The sequence below is a fragment of the Ischnura elegans genome, chromosome 4, assembly GCF_921293095.1.
Source record: "Ischnura elegans chromosome 4, ioIscEleg1.1, whole genome shotgun sequence".
NCBI classification, from domain to species: Eukaryota; Metazoa; Arthropoda; class Insecta; order Odonata; family Coenagrionidae; genus Ischnura; species Ischnura elegans.
The window spans coordinates 86,347,254-86,369,310 of record NC_060249.1 but is presented as its reverse complement, the minus strand read 5'-3'; the positions used below and the strand labels follow the sequence as shown (position 1 = coordinate 86,369,310).

Sequence of the window (22,057 nt, the reverse complement as noted above, 5' to 3'; positions counted from 1 at the left end):
TCGGAACACGGCTGCAGAGGCGTCGTCTCCTACTTGACAAAATAAGGGACAAGGAAAGCATGTTCTTTTTTTGTACACTCAGGTGCCCAAGAACGCGACAAGAAATATCTCCACTTAAGTAGATTAACCCGCGAATTGTTACATACATAATCACCTCATAATACATACATAAAAGTCTCTCTTGCTCTTAATCACTTATAGTCACATTGATTTTAAAAAATTTTTTTGCACCTAGTTTTAGCGTGTACTCCCTTCGAAATTGCAATTAACCTCAGTCTCCCAAGAAGAAAAAATTTTGAATTCAAATTTTGTTCAAGGTATATGAATATTTTTAGCGAATATATAATATTGTTCATTTATTTATATACTTATGCTTCAATTCTCAATTTCTAATGCACCATTGTTTCCTCAAGCGATTAAAGAGAAAAATCACACGATAACCTATGTGATATTTACCTAATATCTTATTAGACATCGCTAAATCAAGGATCCACTCGTTGCTTCAATATCAATATTTTGAGTAATTTATTGTACTGAATTTTTCACCGTGTATTCCCTCACTAATTCGCGCACTGCTCCCGATGCATAAACATTTATGAATGCATATTTAGATCACACAGAAAAAAAATGAATTGGTTGCGTTTGCCCCCTATAAAATATTTCGTGTGAGACAGGTAGGATTTATTCCGCCATTCGTTTTGCCAGAAGGCAGTCGTCGCACTTTTTAGGTCTAGGGATAGAGCACCGGTCACATGATTTTTCCATCCACAGTCAGAATTTTATGAATTGGGAATTTAAATTATTCTTCCGAGTAAAAAAGGAAAAGTGCGTTGAATAATTTTTCATACATTTTAATTGCCTTCACTAGTGTTCGCTCAAAGGCGATGGCTTTACAAATTCTCACACGACTGCGACAGTCTTTACATCTTTATGTCCTTAATACACCAATTGAAAACACAGGATATACACAATAAATTGAGAAATGTAAGCGCCTAAAAACTCCTGAGGTAGACCGAAGTCGTTCGTTTGCATTTTTCATGATATCATAAAAAAAAACAAATGTTAAAATTTTTCTTGGTTTCTCAACAATTATACAGATCCGCAAAAAATTATGACTATGTTCAAATTGACGAAAATGCACCAATCAAATGGCCTTTTTCCGACTTTCTCCATGTGTTCAAATTACTTTCAAATCCTGTTTGTACTTAAAGGCAAAGAGAGAGGGATATTTTCTCCGGCTGACAAGATCCACACACCATAAAATCATTATCATTCACGAACATTCATTCATCCAGTCACGCACAGGATAAATCTTTGCACACAGTTTCAAAGGGATATCATGATCTCATGTATTTTGTATATACACTGGGAACAGGCACGCACGTCAGATCTCTCGTTTAAAAAAAAAAACGGCACGACAAGACGTGTTGACAACTCTTGTTTCATTTCTTACTCATCCCATATTATGAATTCCCATTGTTTTAACCGGTCATGCCAACTAAGCAGAAAATTTCCGTACTATTTTGAAAACTTCCACTACAAGATCAGATAGGGCATACCGCACGCAATAGAGGTTTCTCTTTCCCCTACCACTCTCCAATTAAAAAAATTGGAATATTAATTCCACTTCAATTGGGGCATATTTATGTCCATAGCCATATATACAAGTCATTTTTCATATTTATTAATATATATCATATATATATAATTTATATAGTCTATTCTTGATTGTTTAACGAGGTGTTCAGTCATTGCTAAACAAAAGAAATGCGAAAATAGTGCTTTCCCTTTCTTCTCACAATAAAAAATTGAAAACTTTTAGAAAGGAAAATAATTCTCGCAGAAAAAGCTTTTTGTCATTTTCGAATGAGGACGTCGCCGTAACCGATGGATGGGATCAGAATTATTTCAAGTTTCTTGTTTTTTTAATTATTTTTTCTTATTTTTTTTATCCTTCGAATAAAGGTAGATTAGTTTTCATGAGAATTAGTTAATCGTAGCGTTCACGGATAAAGGCCTTGATTACACAAACCGCGGGAACGGACTTCCATAAATTACATAGCACTTCAATATTGAAACCGGAGATGGACACTTCAACGGAGAAATGAATCCTATAAAATGGAGGAACCATTCGCGTCCAATACGACTTTGGTGATGAAAGCTCATAATAACCATTAACTGTCACTTACTCTGAATGTATTCAATGTTAGTTGGTACGCCTGTTTCAAAATCAATTTCGCCACCACGATAACAAACGCCTATGAAGTGGACAGTTCAGACTTAGGAACAGATTCTTATAACACCTGATGATATAAGTTACAAAAATCACATTTCATCTTCTTTTTTGTGACAAAGAATTTAATTCGTTTGAAATGGTCAAATTTGTTGGGGAGGAAATCTACGCAATCCAGTGCCACGAAAATTAAACCAAATCTAATCCTTCAAAGTAAACTTTAAGACCTATAAATCTATATGAAAGTTTACGCGGACAAGACATTCAGCAATATAATGAATGGCTGATAATTCAGAGGACATTCTCGACTAAATGGAAGAAAACGATACTCCTTATCTTCCAAGGTAAACCGAACGACGAAGAAAACAAAAATTGAGGAACAAAATAAACAAGTATATTTAGGAAGGAACATCTACCCTCATTCTGATTCGCGTGAATGGTAAACGGGGTATATATCCTGTGAAGGGGACATCCATTACTTACGTGAGGCGTTTAGCGGTGGGGTGAGGGGTCAGGCCAATTCTCACCCAATCTCACGAGGGGGAGAGGGGAGGGGTCTCTGGCAAGTATCACGTAATTATTTTTCCACAAAAAAAAACAATGTAAATTAGCGGGAAACTGAATAGAATTGACTAATCTTAAATAAAAATAATTACACAAATTGTTTGTTTTGATACATATATCCAACGTAAAGAAGCAAATATTAACATATTTACACTGAAAAGACGCATTCTGAACAATCTCACGTGAGATTAGAGGGTGGGGGGGGGGTCTAAGATCGGCAAAATCGCCTCACGTAATTAATTGCCGCCCCCTAACATACCACGGATGATACTCGACGTACGAAATAAGGGAGCTTAGATTGATGATAATGATCGCTGGGTACCAGTTTTGGTCAGACTAGTAAGCAAATTGTGTGTAGTATGTCCGTAATAATATAACATTGGTGTCGGGTGCAAAAAAATTGCTAACACAGAAAAAAATTACACGCTGTTTTTTGACGTGCGATCGCGACTTGGACAAAGCTAACTGTCATTAACTTTTTTTTAGGAGGCGGGATGTACGTTATCATATACACATATACGGAGCCACACACACGCATATATATAAAAAGTTTATCATACGTAAAGAAAGATTTGCGAGAGGTTGCAAAATGAACGACACGAGAGAGGAATTTCTCAACATCTGCATTTGATTCAAAAAATTAGATTTTGCGTTTCATAAAAAAAATAAGGTTGGAATCACACGAAGATAAAGAATTCACACGAAATCCTCGTCAAAGCTGAGAAAATCTTGTTTTTTTTTTTTAAATCTTAATTCAAGAATGGAGGATTTATAGACCGCAATTGAAAGCCTCGCGACTCAATAAGGGCAGAGATGTTCCCGCCGTGGTATCAACGCCAGGAGGGAAAGCAGCATTGAACATTTACGAACCTCTCGCACATCAAGCTTTGAGAGCAGTAGTTTCTTTCATCGATTCCTGCCACGCCAATGCGTTATTAAAGTTCTGAAGAAACCATCACAATTCCAAAATTGTGACGATGGAACTATATGTATATATATATGTGTAGCATTTATGTACACTTTTAAAACAAGCCTTCTCAATGTCGCCTATTCAGCTTCACACACTCACACACACAAGTTATTTTTTTATACACACAATATTTCTTCCCCTTTTTTGTAGATGCAACGCTAAAATAAAAATTAAAACATTTTTTTTAATTTGCATATATGTATATATATGTATGTATATATATAGAGAGAGAGTGAGACACATGACGACCACGACTGCAACCGCCACTGCTTTCCTTTTTTCCAAAAAAATTTTCCGTTTTCCAAAGCTTTCTTGGGCGAAAAAAAACGGTTAACTGATGAAAAATATAAACGAAACGTGACCTTAAAAACATAACTTCGGCACCGAGCACTCAAACACAGGAGGCAAAACATCTTTCATGTCCATCGAGGGCGTAAAAGTTTCGGAACCAAGTCTTTGATATACACAATCACACACACGTAAACACAAAAGTCTTCGCTTGCGTCTTTCTTTCATACCAGAATGTTCTCTTCACTCCTTCGATACTGTAACGCATAAATCAAAGGAAAAAACATACATAAATCTCCACATAATATGTGCACGTTCTCATCACAAATGGTACAAAAATGACAAAAACAACATTTATCTTTTTTTTCAAGCCATTCCTCCTCTCCTACATGGAACCACATTCATTCCAGCCTCCAATCTGAAATATTGGTGAATTCTTCATCAACTTTCCGAAAGGAAGAAATGTATAAGTCACTGGGTACACGAGTTCAAACATAAGGCAATCGATCGGGGCGTCGGGTGGCGTTTGAGGCCCTCACAGCACGTAAGGCATTAAAAAGATGATAAGCGGAGTATCCGAGTTTAAAAACTCAAAACCTTCAGCCAGAAAAAAATAGAAATGCTAACGTCTCATATGACACACAAACGTAAAAATTAGGGTGTATAAAACAGAAAGTTAGTGAAAAGAATTTTCGTCTTTTAAGTGTGACACCGATACAATTAGAAAATATTCTTTTTGAGAATAATGGAAAAGAATTTCGTTCACGGCAATGATACGTAATGAAACGCTAAAAACAAAATTTTAACCACATACTCCCAATATTTTTTTCCAAGACGTCTCTTTAATATCATCTTTTTTTACACCCCGTACGGCCAGACGACACAGCGCGTGCACACATGCTCCTTACAGATTACATCCCTCCTTTCCGCCAATATTTCTTAATGAGGGATGGAGGACAGAGAAGCACCAACTTTTCTTAACCTAAGTTCCACGCAGATAATATAGCAGGAGGAGGAGGTAATCAGGTGGGACCATAATTAGCTACTTGCGGTGCTCGCAAATAAAAATGCTAGGAGAAAAAATAACAATAGCAAGGAAATGAAAAAAATTATATACACACAGAGAACAATTTTAGTGAAAAGGAAACCGTGGTACGTTTTTTACTCACACTCATATAAGGTCGTGATAGCCATCATAACGATACGATATTTCGGCATTCATTTCTTTTCTCGTCGCTGACGGGGCGAGGAGCACTACGAATTCAAGTGGACGTATCTCCGAAATAGCTGAAGGACAGAGTAATAGAGAGAGTGACAGTGAGTGCTGGAGAGATTGAAAAATTTTCACGGCTACGACTGTTTAATACTATTTTACCCTCATTCCTCTTTTGTTTTTTAAAACGCATCCCGACGACGATGCGATGGAAGCAGCTTTACTTTTGAAAGCTTCATCTTCCATTTTTCTTTAATTTACATACCAATTTATATACACACGAATTTGCATAGTTTTACTTTTTAGCTACACTGGATTCCCCGCCATATTTTTTCCCCACAATTTACACTCCTTACCTAATACAGGCATGAACACCAATCCATTCATCCACATAGTAAATTTATGTATGTACACAATTACATCGAATTTATCCCCGAAATATATATATATTCTATCCAAAATAATAAAGGGGAAGGAATTTTTACTTTTTAACCTTAAGACACAAATACTGTGTTAGTAATTATGACTCGAACGCCTTTAGCGTCAATTTTTTGGGTCTTGCACATCTAGGCACATATCCTTCTTCACACTTTGAGATAATATTCGACAAACAAGCCGGTCCATTTCAACCAGGAGCCCATTGGCCAAGTAGATAAAATTTCTACAGCGAAAAATTTCACTTCTTGAAATAATTAGACACTAAATAATCCTCCAAACATAGATACCAGGATAACAAATTCGTTTTCACAACTGGTCGGCAGAATTCCCCAAGTCCTTTTAGCTCACGCCATGTGGATATTATTAAATTTACAAAAGCACTTTTCCCAAAGAAGAACATTGTGAAGTTATTTTTAGAAATTTCGGTCAGTCCAAAGCCCATTTCCATTAAGCATACTAATTAATACACGACTTCTAAATAAAAACGAACATGTGTAAAGCCTAACGAGTACACTACTAAGTAAAATGATGGAATTGGGCAAGATCACGCAGAGAAATATTCTTTCCCCATATTTGTATAGTATACCCGTTGTATGACCCGTTTATAATCACTCATCCTTCAATGACGAGGTTAACTCTTAAAATATTTCGTGATTAGGAAAAAAAGGTACACGAAATAAATCAATAATCTTTCGAGTGCATTTAACGTCAAGAGAGCGCTGTCTTTATCACCAACATAAACCCCACCAAGAAAAGATATTTAAAAAGCTAATCCGGGCCCAAAAAAGTTGTGCATTAAAATTTTTTCCTTGAAGAAAAAGGAGACTAGATTTGAGGAAGGTTTTTTTCTCTTCGGCGATGAGATTCTGAAAAATCTTTAGGAGAAAGTTCAAAAGCCACAATTTTGTCCCTGTTTCTCGACGGAGGATTATTCGCACATCACAACCAAATTCTAGCACACTCACTTCACTAACTCTCTCTATTTCTCTTCCAATATTTTCTCCTCGAAACAAAAGAAGCCACGGGAGACAAGCCCTGATAATATGCTCTAGGGAATGGGTGGAGGCACAAGCGACGGGTTTTTAGGGAGACGATACCGAAAATACTCCGATATATGTACAGTTCATACACACCGTCACACCAAGCGAAACCCAAGAGGAATCTTTTTTTTTCTTTTCCCAAATTGTCAAAGCAAAAGTCTTATTTATGTATATATATATATATACCTCGTCTCATACGCATTCACACCTTGATCACACGCGATCTCCCGTTCGGTTCTTTTCCAATAGAAAAAAAAATACATCAGGTTTTTGAGGACCTCTAAGGGCATAAAAAAAGTTAAATAAATGTCCCCAACACACACAAAGACACAATAAGTCCCCCGCCCCCCAGATTCTTCATCGATTACTGAAGGCGAACGACACCGCATTCGGGAGAGAAGACAACGCTTTTCTTCCCAAAGAAGTTAGGAGGGAATTCAAGCTAACCCATCTCCCTCATAGTTCTTCAATTTAAAGTTCGTGAAAACCACGATCGGCTTCGTCCTCCTCTTCCAACGCCCTTTTCTCAAGTGGGATTAGGAACGGGGGGGGAACAAAGTGTTCGGGGAGAAAAGAAATCAAAGGAGGTGCAGAGGTTCTATCACTCAAATGGAGAAAATAATAATATTAAAACACATTCAGAGGAGAGAAAAAAAGGAATGGGTTTGTAAGTCCTTCACGGGTCATTTAGTACACATAACCCGTAGGATACTCCTTCCATCTCCTCCTATTTTTTTCATAGCCCCATTCCCTTTTAGATCGAAATGGGGGTGGAAAAAATCCAAAACGACTATTTGATGCATTCGGATGAGGCGTAAAAACATAAAAAAAACACACACAAAACGTGTACGGAGGCGGCGTGGAGGTGGAGGGAGGAAATAGTGTTGATTTCGCTCTTCTTAGTGGGAGAAGAAATAAAAAGACTTTAACGTAGAACGGAGGGGGGACTGGAAGAAGTTAAACAGACAGGGATATGGAAGTGGGAGGGACTTTGAAGGGAAGGGAAATAAAAAGTGGAGTGGTATCGCTTTCATCCTCGCTTACGACTCATTCAACGATGTCGGACGGCGATTTCATACTCGAGGAACAAGCTGCGGAGGAGGAGGTTGGGTAGTGTAACGGTGAGGAAGGATTTAAAACAAAAACGAAGCAGTAGGCGTAGTTTTGGATGGGGAAAAATCGAAGGGAGATTGGGTGCTTAAATTGGGAACGCAGGGAGTTTTGGAGGAGAGGTTAAAGTCAGTTGGATTCCACGTACGTTTATAAAAAAAAAAGTACAAGGCGGCGCGATCCTCGCATTTTCTTTCAGTTCTTCCTAGTTACAGCAAGGTCGAATGCACCGCCTTCTTCAGACGCCTCTTGGATCCTAGATTCCTCCCCGTTTCCTAGTCTTCATCACCGTCGCCCAGACACACGAGTTCACCGATTTCGCACACGCGCGCTCACTCTCCATTCTAAGGTCCGCTCCCTCATCCAAAACCACCGGGTGGACGTTGGTGGTCGGGTTCTTCGGTTGACAGTAGTGGTGGTTGAAGTAGTCGTTTTTTTCATAGTTGCAGCTTTAGCAGTTTAGATAGAGAGAAATTTGAAGGTTCCGCCGGCGGTTGCATGGTTCACCAGCAGAACACGGATAGTTCTCCGCCTCCGTGGTCTCCGCTGTGCCGCCAAGCCGTCACAGCCCTCGCTTTCAACTGCAAAGCGAAAGGAGAAGGGAAATGCGATTAGGAGGGTCGGGAATAACAGCAAGAAAAAGACAAAGCGTACGAACTACTTTACACTCTTTAAAATATGTATTTCCATACGACCGAAAACAGCTGTAAACGGCCTTTTACAGCGGGGTTATTAACATGTTAACAGTTTTAACGTGCACAAACAACCATTGTCTTTGATAGGGGTAACATACCCAGGCGGGACTAGAACCCGCGACCTCCTATTTGGCAGGCGAGGACTTTACCCAGCCGCCATCGAGGCCGGCAAAGATCAGAGGCAGATTAGTACATACTTATTTGTGCAGATGGTTTTAGCCATCACGAATTACAGTATAATCACGTCTTTTCATTCAGGTCATTGGTCATTTTTTTAAATAATACATTTTGTAATTGTATTAATTTTTAAGTAAAATATAATTTTAATTTGAAATATATTTTCTTAATTTTTCTATGCAATACATATTTTTATAAATGATATAATTTTAATATTTTTATAATATAAAATTGGGATATTTGGTATATTGCTAATTTACGGCGTGATTTCTACTAAGTATCGAGTGATCAATCGCATACTCGTCAAGGCATATCGTTTGCAGACAGTCACACTCTAGTCACACTCTAAAAAGTGATTAGTACTACCACAAGCTAGGAGCATAGGTATACCATGAATTAACAGCCAAAACTTTAGTGAAAAAGGTTTCTTTGGACACGTAGCACAGAGACTTCGAAGAACGTGGCAACAAGAAGACATAAAGATAAATTAAAACAGAAAATTTGCATCTGGATGTGGGATTTAATCCCATATCAATGGATCAATTGAAATCCCTCCACGGATTAAAATATAAGGAACATTAAGCACGAATAAGATCATATTCTAAGTCATCGAAGGTCAGTTTACGCCTGACGATGAATATTGCGTTGGAACGCTTTGTACCTTAAAGTAATTACCCGTAGTAAGACTGAGTGAGACTTTAGGTTTAACCAACACCGTGATGCTCCACTGTACATCACCGAACTCAGCTGAGTTCATCGCTGAAGGTCACCAGAAACGTGCAAAAGTATATATATATATACTCTTAAAATTAAGGGTGATAAAAAAGCCGTGGTGGTTGGGTTAGAACGGATGAGGGAAGGGGGGTGGAAGGACGGGGAAGAGTCGGTGAAGTTGAATGAGGGGCAGAGTGGGTGCGAACCACCAAGAGCACCAGCACAGGAAGGCGTTCGCTTTTCAGGAGAACCTCGAGGGTGGGAATGGGACACTTGGGCGCCGCCATCTTGGCGGAGGCCCACTTGGGCTCCACAGACACTTCAGTGGCGTCGGCCACTCGAGGAGGGAGAGACACCTACTGGCAGACATCTTTGAGTAGGACACTTGGATACTAGAGCAAGTGAAAGGAATATAAATACCCCGAAGGGGTTTATCATCACTTTCTATAACAAATTACAAAATACTATAGAGCAGAATAGTTTGACTAGTTGAAGGAATTAAAACTTAGCTGCTTCCACATGATCGCACCCATAGTTATAATTCCGTCATTTCCTACGATAAAGGATTGTCACCCAGTTACATCCGCTTTTATTACTACTTAATAATATACATATATAACAGTTTCAAATGGGTACAAGTGCTTCACAATTTTCAATGGGACAAATATAAAACATAATGGCTTTAGAAACGATAGGGGGCAAGAGCTAGTAGTCAAAATCTGCATCGATAATTCGCTGAGAAGCAACGGCAAGTGATGACGATGCTCGCTTTTTATGCATTTATCACGAATCATCATTCTATCACGAAATTCACCTCACTAATAACAGCATTATTTTACACGTAATAAATGGCTATGAATGCTTCGAAAATATTTGAAGGCGATCATAAGAGTGGATTCAACCAACGAAAAAGCTTACAGATGTGCAATACTAAATATTTAATCCAATTTAGATCATTATCATTTAGACTCCAAGGGAATTGGATCGAAACGCTAGAAAAGAAATTGAAATATCTCATTGTTCCTTATAAATATACCTCACGTTCAAATAAGTATTTCGTAGACACCAAACCAGAGCCCAAATTTGGATTCGGAAGCATCGAAAAATCATTGACTGTAACAGAAACACGAATGTCATCAAAGATCACAGATTTTTACATTCAAATTTAATTAACTACGGAAGGGGTTACACAAAATTCACGTACGTCAAAGGCTATGAAAATCATAATATCTGTCCTATCCGCATGCCACCCAAGTATTTCTGGCTACGTGCACAGTGGTTAGGGTGTGTGGGGGTATGGAATACCCACCAGGATAAGCGGTAGGATCGAGATTAATAAATTGCGGAATTTTAAGATATAAGGTTCAAAATGGTGAGTTTTGCAGATTTCTGTGGGATATTTTATTAATACTTACACTATTCTGTAATTAATATCAATCCATTTAAGTAAAATGGATTGAACTTAAAAATTTCTCTGAGCTCTGGACCCGAGCCCCCTTAAGAATTTGTTATAATGTGAGGAAAAAATGTGTCAGGCTTGTCGATTTTCCCCGGAATGTCATGATATCGAGATTCGAGTTATCAGGGTTCTAATGTTGATTATATGACTCTTCTGAAATGATTAAAAAAACTTAAAACTCCCTACTTATAAAATTTCCCGGGGCAAGATCCCCGGTTTCCCCCCCCCCCCCCAGCATTTTTTTGTAAGTCGGCATCCCTGTACGTGTATGGTGTGAGTGACGTTTGATTACGACTCAGATATGGTGTGTTATTTGGAGAAGGCGAGCTACACCTTATGACATTTGCGCGCGAGTAACCGGGCATCGGTATTAGTCTGTCCTATTATTTATATATTTTTATAAATTTATCTTCTAACCTTCGTCAAAATGATAACGATAAATAAAATCGGTAGGCAAGAGCTCTATAAAGTCCAAATAGGAGAGGTTCACATTGAAGGTAACTTTTGAGTGGATATCGCGAGCGAACGGAGCTGATGTGCTTCGCGCCAGAAATGCCTCCGGGCGAAACCGTCCAGGACACTTCAAGGGTAAGGACTGAGACAGACAGGAAAGGAAAGGAAGAACGGAAAGCTGAGTGTCTTAATGCTACACTCCGCCTTCGCAAAGACCCCCATGCGCCGTCCTCCTCCCCCACTCCCTGCCTCCTTTCGCCTCTCTTAAACACACCCATAGTAACTCCCCTTAAGCGAGGAACAGGGGAGTCAACGGGTACATAAATATGTTTATGGCCTTAGTTTATAGTTCACGAAACCCTTCGCGTGCACTACAGCGACAGACGACGAACCTTTCTTAACGGGCAAGCCCACGTCTCTTCCCTTTCATGTTTAGATGTTACATCACAAAAATTGCTATCTCAAGTTTATTATCCAACTAAACATTACAAATGATCGGGTGTGAACAGATTTAATACCTATCAAAAGGAACAATGAACAAAAACAATGAAAAATTGATGGACAAAATGCAGATCTACCAACAAAAGGTAATTATTATAACAGCATTTTCTCCTATGAATAAATTAACTAAAGTTGTCAAAGGTTTTAGCAGGGATAATTTGTCCGACGATTATTACACATACACAAGCGAAGTAAAAGCAAATAATAACGGACACTGATCATAAAATTTAATTTTTCCGGTTGAGAGGAAATGTTTTTGCAATCATTTGTAAGATTTGATACAGCATTTACATCCATTAAAAAGAATTAATAATCTTCAAAACCAAGTCGATTTCAAACGCCAACGGCAAGACCATCCGAATTCCAAGCAAAAAATGTCAGCATATAAACTTAACTATTATGATAAATTCACAAGAGCAGCCTCTAATTAGCTTCCTTACTCTACACGGGAGTCATTCCTAGAAATACTCTTTCGTTATTGGATAGAACAGCTGTCATGCCTTCAGTGAGAGCGCACGAGCTCGTCGCATCAGCAAATGTATTCTAAATTCTCATTCCTGCAATCTCAAAGCCTTCACTTTATGAATAACGATAAGTAAAACGCGCCTTCCATACCATCCTCTCACAGAAGACTTGATCTCACGAGTCTTGCTCACCGGGCGGAGTTCAGTAACTCCTACGAACCGATTCCCATCAACAAAGATACAGGAAAACAACTTGCGAGTCGATCGCTATCGGGTCATAAATTATAATGTGACATTCAGATGTGAAAAACGAGTTGGTTAAACGCATTATTTAGAGCACTCGCGCTAAGTAAGCAGGGTTATGGGTGCTAAAACATTTTAGGTGCTGGTTAGCACCAGGCGACTAAATGTTTCCAAACATTCCAACGGAATATTCACCAGGGAGCTCGAGAAACACAAGCCTAGCTTTCAAGACAACCGCACTCATCTTAACAAACCTCAAGCAATAAATCATTGAAATAATCGAAAGAAAGGTCATTTTCACCATAAACATAATCAAAAACGAATTGAAAGTATAATGGAGTAATACTGTTCGAGGTGGTAAGCTACTAGAAATCATATACAACTTATATTGTACTCAAATGAGGCCGTCACGATAGAATTGAAAGCAACTCGATATAAAATTATTTGACAGGGGTAAAATAAAAATAAAATAACTTGTAATTCATTTCAAGAAATCACGAAAATTTAAAGGCTAGCTCAAGCTTTGCTCCATTTCCTCCTTCCTAAGTTGCATGATGCATTTCCTGAACAAAAGTAATTTCTACCTACATTACCTATTTTTCAATCAATCAACAAAGAAAAACTATCTTATGATTAAGACGAAAAACGCGTATCAAAATTAGCGAATTTCAGTTTCCTCTAGTTTTATGTACAAAACGCAATGAAATCCATTTAAATATTATGCAGAACAATACTTGTAGTAGATAGTTGGAGAAACCCTTTCGTGGAGTAAATGGAGTACGGTATCTATCTCACACAGTTAGGGACGAATATATTTTTCATAAGTCATCTACTAAAAAAACATCTCCACAGCACCACCAACTCAACTTTCAGACCAACTCTCCGAAGTAGGCTTCGTCAATAACCTCCATTTACCTTTCCTCTCCCAACTATCCACGCAAGGGATATTCTCACATTCCACGCTGAGAGCAGCTTGCGTGCGTCGTAAAAAGACTGCGAGGAAAGAGATCGAAACTAATGGAGTTGAAACGTCCGCACACCTACCGTATGATCCTCCGACCGCGTCCCGAATAACCCCGAACAACTTCCTGTGTTCTCAGGGTTATTCGGGTCGCTCTACAAATCTTACGGCATTAACAAATAAAAAAATGAATATCGACACAGGGTTTTCGACGCCAATCCATACAAATTCCGCCTCTTCCTGTAAAACTGACACAAATCACACGATGGAGGTCACAACAAAACCAATAAGGTTCTAAAAAAAACTTCGGACAGAGAATCATACTTCATTGGAAAATGATAATTAAATATTAAGGCGTTAATGAACTCGACAGTTACTAATTATTCGAAAATTTATGGCCCCTCCTTCACCTTTCACAGTGATACTGGAACAGAGTGTGAAGGAACACAAACCAACAGTAAACTAAATTTGACTTAAAAGGAGTTAGGAACATGACCCGTACAAAACCTCACCTATGTTGTGCGATATTGAAGGAAACAGCACATTCCTCTACTTTAGACCCCTGCTACCCACAATGTTTCCGATAGATAGCTCCCCTTGCACGCTAGACTAAACAAATACAATTTTCCGCTCCCCAAATTCGTATGAAATAAGAAAAAAACCTAACCTGGAGGGATATCGTCTTTAATGGTAAAGACTTTGTTTACAAATATGTACGAAACATATTTATTTTGAATCGCGCAGTCCGGGGGCAGATTTCGGTCGTTGTTTTCGGGGGAGTGGGGCAATTGACAATTTTCGCGGAGGCCTCGGAGGCATGCAACGCCTCTCATGTCAGCGTTAGTTTTATTTATTTATTCATTTATTTCCATACCAACGAAAACAGCTCTACACTGAATTTTACATCGAGATTATTAACATGTCAATAATTTTTTTTTTTAACATGTTAATAATTTCACGTACACAAACAGCCATGCTCTGGAAAAGGGTAACTTACCCAGGCGGGAATCGAACCCGCGAATTCCTGTTTGGCAGGCGAGGACTTCACCCCGCCGCCACCGACGCCGGACTAATATAAGATATTAAGATATTTGATATGAAATTTGGCTGCTTTTAGATATTCTCCAATCATATATAAATATCGTTCGTTGAGCTTATGAAATAAAAACTTGTGTTGGAGAGCCACCTTAATGAAAATACCATGTTTCCTATTCTTTCCAGGAATTGCAAGGGAGACGTTCGTCCCTCCCCACTAATCCGCCACTTTCAATTGGCACACTACCTCCTTAAATAGCGATACAGGAGAAGGGAGGCGGCGGGGTACACGAAATGCATCGTAGTAGTTTGGCCCGAAGGGGAGGTACCAATGGGGAGCGAAACTTTGCCTTGGCTTTCCTCGAAAAACTCACCCCATGAATGAATGGCCTTCTCTAGGCGTCCCTGCTCCCCCTGCAACGGTGTCGGGACGGGAGGCAGGGGGGGGGGGAGACTCCCCTACGACCATTCAAAAACCCGGCAGCAGAGCAGGGGCAGGAGGCAGAGCTCGGCTCCCGGCCCTACCCTCCCCTCCGCCCTTACCCGTTTCCCCTACCCGCAACTGCTGCCTCCCCGACTCAGCCTTTGCCTTGTACATGTGACTTCGGCTTGGGGGAGGGTAGGGAAGCGCTGAGCGGAGGGGGGCCTAAGGGATACGGCGGCTTGGCAGGGGGTGGAAGTGTATGAAGATGGAAGGAACGTAAGATATAATTCGTTGTTTCGGGCGTTGACTTCATGGAATCGACTTGACGTAATGAAATGCAAAAACTTTATATTTCTACAGACATATAATATGATACGACCTGTGCCTACCTGTGGAAAACTAGGTATTCAGGATGAAATTTATGGGAAATTATCAAGTTTTTTGGCATTTTATTATGAGGTAGTGTGAGGTTTAGAGCCGCGAAGGTACTACTCTCTACCCAAGCGCTGTAGAATTTCTAGATTCATTGCCACTGTCCATTTCATTTGTTCCGTTCAGCTAGGATTTACGTCGTCGTATTTCCATAGATCAAACACAAAATCGGAAAGTATTAGACCGGGAGATAGATGAGGCACTCGCCCACCACCTTTTTAGACATGTTCCACCTTACTCAATGTTACAACCCAATAGGTGAAATTGGATACATAGGTAAGGAGTGCGGTAAGGATAAAAATGTCTCATATCATTGCAGCCACACTCATCGACACGATTCCTTTCCTTCAAGCCTGCACATTAAACGTCGTATTTCTAGTCGATTTCAGAGAAATCGGTCTCTGCAGCAAGGTTTGCGAGACGTCAAAGTTGACGGCTACAGCAAACGATATTTCGCTCCGCTACTACACGTGAGGACAGCGAGTGCATAAAGAGAACGAATTAATAGTGGATGTAGTCTATCTGCATTAGCGGATAGAATCGGCGATCGTAAGCGAGAACTTTTTATAATAATTTAATTAGGCAGGCAAGGAATGCCCCTATAGAGCTAATCTTTTTTTTTCAATTTCTTTCAAACGAGGAAGTAATTGTATTCCAAACTGTTAGCATTACTTCCTCACAAACATGGGGGATGAAAAACTTACGCTAGCTTCAGTCCATTTCCTTTTCTATCTATGCCATCACGAAGCATTTCGACTCTCTTAGAATACTTCTGAGAAGATAATGGTAGCGAGATATCGTTTCTGAGATATTATCACACAACGATCAACGGGACGTGTTAACCAGGCTTCAGACTGAGATAATGAGTGGATTGTTCTCACCACTGGCGTAACTAGAAATATCCTTTGGGGGGTGTTGGGATGCCCTGGGGTGGCGACCCCCTCCCACCAGGCAACTTTTTCAGGAGAATTTTTGAAAAATGACATGCCTGTACATAAATTTTATATCATTTTGGCACTAAAATTTTAACTTGAGCAGATGCAGTTATTAAAGTTGAAAACTAGACAATAGTTTTTAAAATATTTTTTATTTTTCCGAGGCTTTCGGGGGGGTTTTACCCTCATCCCCCCCCCCATAGTTACGCCACTAGTTCTCACTCTTGTGTTTTAACCCGAAGGTTAATTTGGATGAGGGAAACCTGGAATACCACAACGGATGTGGCAACGTCAAATACCTTTCGATGTGGTCGACTTACATTCAAGGTAAAGGAGTCTGTTCCTTTCCCTATATCACCTCTTAATGCCAGATCTAACAAACTCACACAATAAGTAGCCCATCGTCCTACCCACTAGGTACCCGCGCCTGCTCACTGTCGTGTTTTCTCAATTTTTTCTTAGCATTACCTTTGTTTGAAACTAACCTTGCATAAATACATTTTCATTATCGTCATTGTGCCGGTTACCTGTAGTGTGAAGCAGTCCTATGAGTTGAATACAGGCAGTGGCGTAACTATGGGGGGGGGGGGTGAGGGGATGTATCCCCACCAAATCCTCAGAGAAATAAAAAAAATTATTTAAAAATCTCATCTGGATTTGATATAAAACAACTGCATCTGCTTAAAGTTAAATTTAAGTGCCGAAATGATATAAAATGCACTTTCAGGCATGTTATTTTTCAAAATTTTTCCTTAACTCCCCGTTTTATGGGGTGGGATGGTAGCCCCCACTAACCCCTCACACCCCCCCCCCCCAAAGCATATTCCTAGTTACGCCACTGAGTAGAGGGATGAATGCTTGAAGCTAACACCGCTGCGTACAAGTGCAAGTGATGATGATTTTTTTAACCATGCCATGCAAATGTAACGCACTGAAATTCCCATACCCCTTTACCCATTGCTAAACACCCCTTAGGTGGCTCGTACAATGATGCGTGAAGGAAAATTGTGGGAGGGGTTTTGACACTCACACCCGTCGTTGTCGTAGGAAACAGGTCGAGCTCGGAAAAAAATATCCTAGACGTGAAGGTGGGCATGATAGGTAGGATATGAGGGTGGGTGGTTGGTTGCGGGCGCGTGCTTAACTGGGCATGGGAAGGGAGGTTTCGCTGAGGGCAACACACACGAGGTGGGGGGGGGGTTGGTGGATATCGAATGTGGCGACGTGCATGCGGACGAGAGATGAACTACAAGAGCGGAGGAGGAGGAGGATGAGGACGGGGGGAACGTGTATAACTGTGAAGAGGGATTGGAACGAGGTGGAGGCTACGGAGAGGGAGAGTGAAATACATGTACACGACGGGGTAAAGAGACGAGGGGGTGGGGAGATACGGCCCTTGGATAAAAGTGGAGGGGAGAGGGCGCGCATGAAGGAAGGAAGGGGGTAACAGGAGTAGGGTTGTGCGAGGGGGAGGACCTCTCGGTAGAGGGGGAGGGGTGGGCTCGAAACGCCAGCGGAGGGGTGGGATGGGGGAAGTAGGGGAGGTGAGGGGAGAGGGAGGTCTGAGCTACAATGCGCCGCTTACATGGCAGAGGGGATCATTGATTTACTGTGCCGCGCACTCGACTTAAAGGGGAGCTTCCACGCGCGGCGTGTGGCGAGAAGAGAGAGAGAGCACTGCACACGAAGACCTGCGCCCTCTCCCTAGCATTTTTACATGGAGATTCCACTGATCGGTCACTTCCGACTTTTTTGTTTTTTGGCACTAACTGTGGTGAAAATCCATTTAGCGAGCACTAGACGAGGAGGGGATGCATAAAACAAAGTTAGAGGGTAGTGTGTTGGGTAAACGAGGGAGAGGAAGGAAGATATGAATTTTTAGATGGAATAAAAGGGAGTAGGCTTTATGGCGAATTGAAGAAGGACGTACATGAAGGAAGGGAATGCTGCGAGAATATTGTCATTTTTTATCATAAATTTTCACTTACTATCGTTTGAAAACGGAAGTTTCTCACTCGGTTTTGGCTCTAATCCAACCTACTTTTCTGGCTGCCATTAAAAATATTAGCATTTCTACAATATCCATATCTAGTGCATAGTATTTAAAAGTTTGATATTACATACAGGGCATCATGAAATGCTTGCTAGTGCGTGGGATAAAAGAAGATTAAAAATATATTTTATGCTTAGGTTAGAAAAAGGTTTCTACGAAATAACACTATCGTTTAGATGCAATTAAATTATCAGCACGCATTCCCACTTAGTAGTTACAAATGCTGCAGTTGAGGCAATAAAACGCATCTTGAAAGCAAGTAGCGCGATAGTCTTTTCAGACGGCAGGAATAATCGCGATTTTTTAATTTCCCATTCACTGGCTACGTAGCCTATCAAGTTAATTGGCACAAATCGATTAAATTCACACATGGAATTAGCATTTTAAGAACGAAAAGATGGAATTAACGATATTCTTTCTTAACGACCCTGTTCGTTGCTGGCCCTGAATCACCACTTAAAGACCACCACAACTGAGAATAGAGGTCGCTAACTCTCTCCTCCGCCATGCAGCTTTCTCGAGTCTTGCATAAAAAATAATCACTCAAAAACGAAATAACTGAATGCCTACAAGAAGCAAAACTTACTTTCCCACGACCTCCGGCACATTGGAAGGGTTTGCCTTCGACTAAGTTCAACCCAGAGGGGGGGGGGGGAGTCGGGCTACGTGCTTAATCACCCTGCCAGCAATGGCGACACCCTTAGAGCTCGCGGCCCAAAAATTGCCATTAAGCCACAATAAAGGAAATCGTGGCACTTGAAGCTTACATGAATCGCCAGAATTGATTAGTCCGCCTGGGTAAATATTTCCGCACGAGGACATATTTCTACCGAGCCTGATGATGGTTGAGGAGCTAATCAAATCCATTACCACCAGCATAAAATGTTGTCACCAAAATATATGAAGACATGCGCACATAAGCCTGCAAGCGATGTTATGCATTCAAGAGCTCTTTCTCCACCAAACGGATGACCGACAACTTCACCGCCAGAATGACTGCATTAAAATAATACCTGGCCTATCACCATTTGAAACGGTATGAATTTCCAGTTGCTTAAGAGAAAAATCTATGCAAATCGGCCTCCTCTGTTCTTCATTTCTCCATTTATAAGAGGTTTCTAAGGTCATACAATACTTAAAGAAGTATTTAACCGACCATTTAGTAGAACTTCTTCACCACTACGGGTACTTTGAGAACTATACAATGGAGATTTGACCATGATAATCTGCATTTCACCAAAATTGTTAAAGGAATTTACGGGATATTTAGGGTTACCTCACATGGATTTTCAGCATTATCACGGATTTCTGGAAACCCAAAATAAGTCAATTTTTAACAGAGACTCGTCTGCACTAGATCGACCCAAAGGATCCATTTTCTAATAATTTAAATTACAGGTGATAGTCCATTAAAATACTACTTACAACCCTACAATAATCACAATAATTTTTCAAAACCACGGATTCAACCGCTTTCGTCCGTGTTCCAGAGATTTCCACCAAAATCAGCCCAAAAACCAGCACGAGGGGCCTGCGGCCATATTCCAGTCGTCGTCCGTCGAATTCACCCCCGAGGGAGTTAAAAAGGCCGCGACCAGCGCGACACCTGGCCAAATGCTCCCGCACTCTCCGCACAGCGCAAGCGACGGATGTATTTATGAGGGAGAGGCGAGGGAATACACGACCTCGCCAAAGGGTTATTTTTCGTACGAAAAAAACAACGCGGATAAAAAGGATATTTCCCTCCAGACGACGAGTTACGTCGCTGAAAATCCAGAAATGGCAGCAGTACTATCGCGGGTGTTAGAGGAAAGAGGGTATACACGGATATAAGCGTTCGATTTACGTATCTCATGAACGTGCATTGACGGTAGCTCGATTTTCTCATGCATAGGAGTTGGAAAAACCACTTGAAACGCTGAGTTCTTATGGGACACCAACATTCCCGATTTCGGTGGATTCGAAGGTAAGTAAATATCTGAATTATAATTCATCTTCAGGAATGATTTCTAAGACTTGGATCGGTCTGAAATGTTGTTTGGAGGAAGGGTCGCACGGAAATGTCATTTGTGCCATCGAGAAAAGGGAAGGGAAGACGGGATGGAGGGAAACTCGGTGCTAGGCTATGCGTAACAATAGCACAATCACTCACTCAAGTGATTCAACGCGAAGTTTGGTTGGTATAGGTGAGGGTACAGGTCATCTCTTACGAAGCCATGGTCTTAGGATCAAATCCTTACCCTGAACCACGTAGCTTTTCGAGGATCTACGCTGGGAAAGTTCAACATAATCGGAAATGGTAATATTAAATTAATAGGGAAATTGATAGATTAACTCATTACTAGGTAATTTTTTAAGTGCAAACGTCTTGGCAGTCACTGCGTAACACCGTTGTCCTCACAGAGAAATAGAAGACATCTTATGATGCATGGAATAGCACACTATTTGCTTCCTCCATTCCATCTCCCTCTATTCCAATTATTATTATTATTGTTATGCTGGAATTATAAATGTTATTCTATATAAATGGTGTTAGAGAAGCAAGCGAGCTCATTTATTCTATGTGAGCGAGATAAGGTAGTAATACTCGGCTTAGAAAGGAAGGAGAGTTAACTCACTAACAGGGACGATATGAAAAACTCGAAAAGACCTTTTAAACCGTTATAACCTCAGCCTTATGGCGTCCGGTGCAAAGGTCAAATATTTCTTCCGCTCCATCGCCTTTAGAAACGATGCGGTCAGGTCACCTTGAAGCGAACTAATTAGCCGATGGATGAAACTTTGATGAATTACTTCACATGCGTGACATAACCGCAAGAATAGCAAACGACCGAGGGGTGCTTGAGAAGACCTTGGAAGAGTCCAACCTTTAATGGTGGAAAGGTGACCTTCGATAAATCGAAATCAAACGAGCTAGGGGACAGGTAGATTGAAAGTTTGAACTTCTTTGGCGGTAAATAGGAGCTAATGTAAACTATCAATTACCTTGCATAATATCCTTTGTAACTGTTCAAAGGAAAGGCCACATACATCATGGTAAATTGTAAAAAGTACGCGCATCAAGTATTTTGTGAACTAATACTATGGTAGTGAGGAAGGAATTTTCTGGGAAATTATCATGAAATCAGTTATTGCTCTTGTATCGATTACCAATGACCTAAGAACTACAATCTTATAAAATTATTCTCAATGCATACACGTAACAAGTAGACCATGACTATTTTCAACCAACGGGTTGCCACTCATTTGAAAAATAGAGGGATGGTCAAAGATATGCGCTAGGAATAAATATTTTTCCACTAATAATGCATAACTATAATAGAGTAAAACCTATGGATAGATCTTCAAAAATCAAACTTAACCTATAACATGATTCATTTTCCAATAATTTCCTATCGCAACCATAATAAAGGAAATGTTTTCCAACGTCATCTATCAAACTTTTGATTTACCACAGATCACTTTGATCTAAACGCCATGCCAAGGATTTGAGACAAGGGGAAGTACCTTAAGGCCTAGTAAACTCAGGTCCACAAAACCGAGAAGAAGTATCGCTCACAGCAAACGGTCTATTCTCATTCTACCACTGAAATGGTATCCATAAGAAATCGCCACTTTATGGCGGCTTATTCTTTATTTTTATAATCAGTAAGGC

At 40.2% G+C, this 22,057-nt stretch overlaps 1 protein-coding gene across 1 annotated transcript in view; it reads right to left on the bottom strand.

Moving 5' to 3' along the window:
- Nucleotides 1–835: 835 nt before the first annotated feature.
- Nucleotides 836–22,057, bottom strand: part of LOC124157747 (putative protein TPRXL) — a 539,286-nt gene continuing 518,064 nt past the window's right edge. Inside the window, exon 4 of the mRNA XM_046532745.1 lies at nt 836–8,437. Coding sequence (XP_046388701.1) covers nt 8,360–8,437 — 78 coding nt within the window. The 3' untranslated portion in view covers nt 836–8,359. The remainder of the gene's footprint in view (nt 8,438–22,057) is intronic.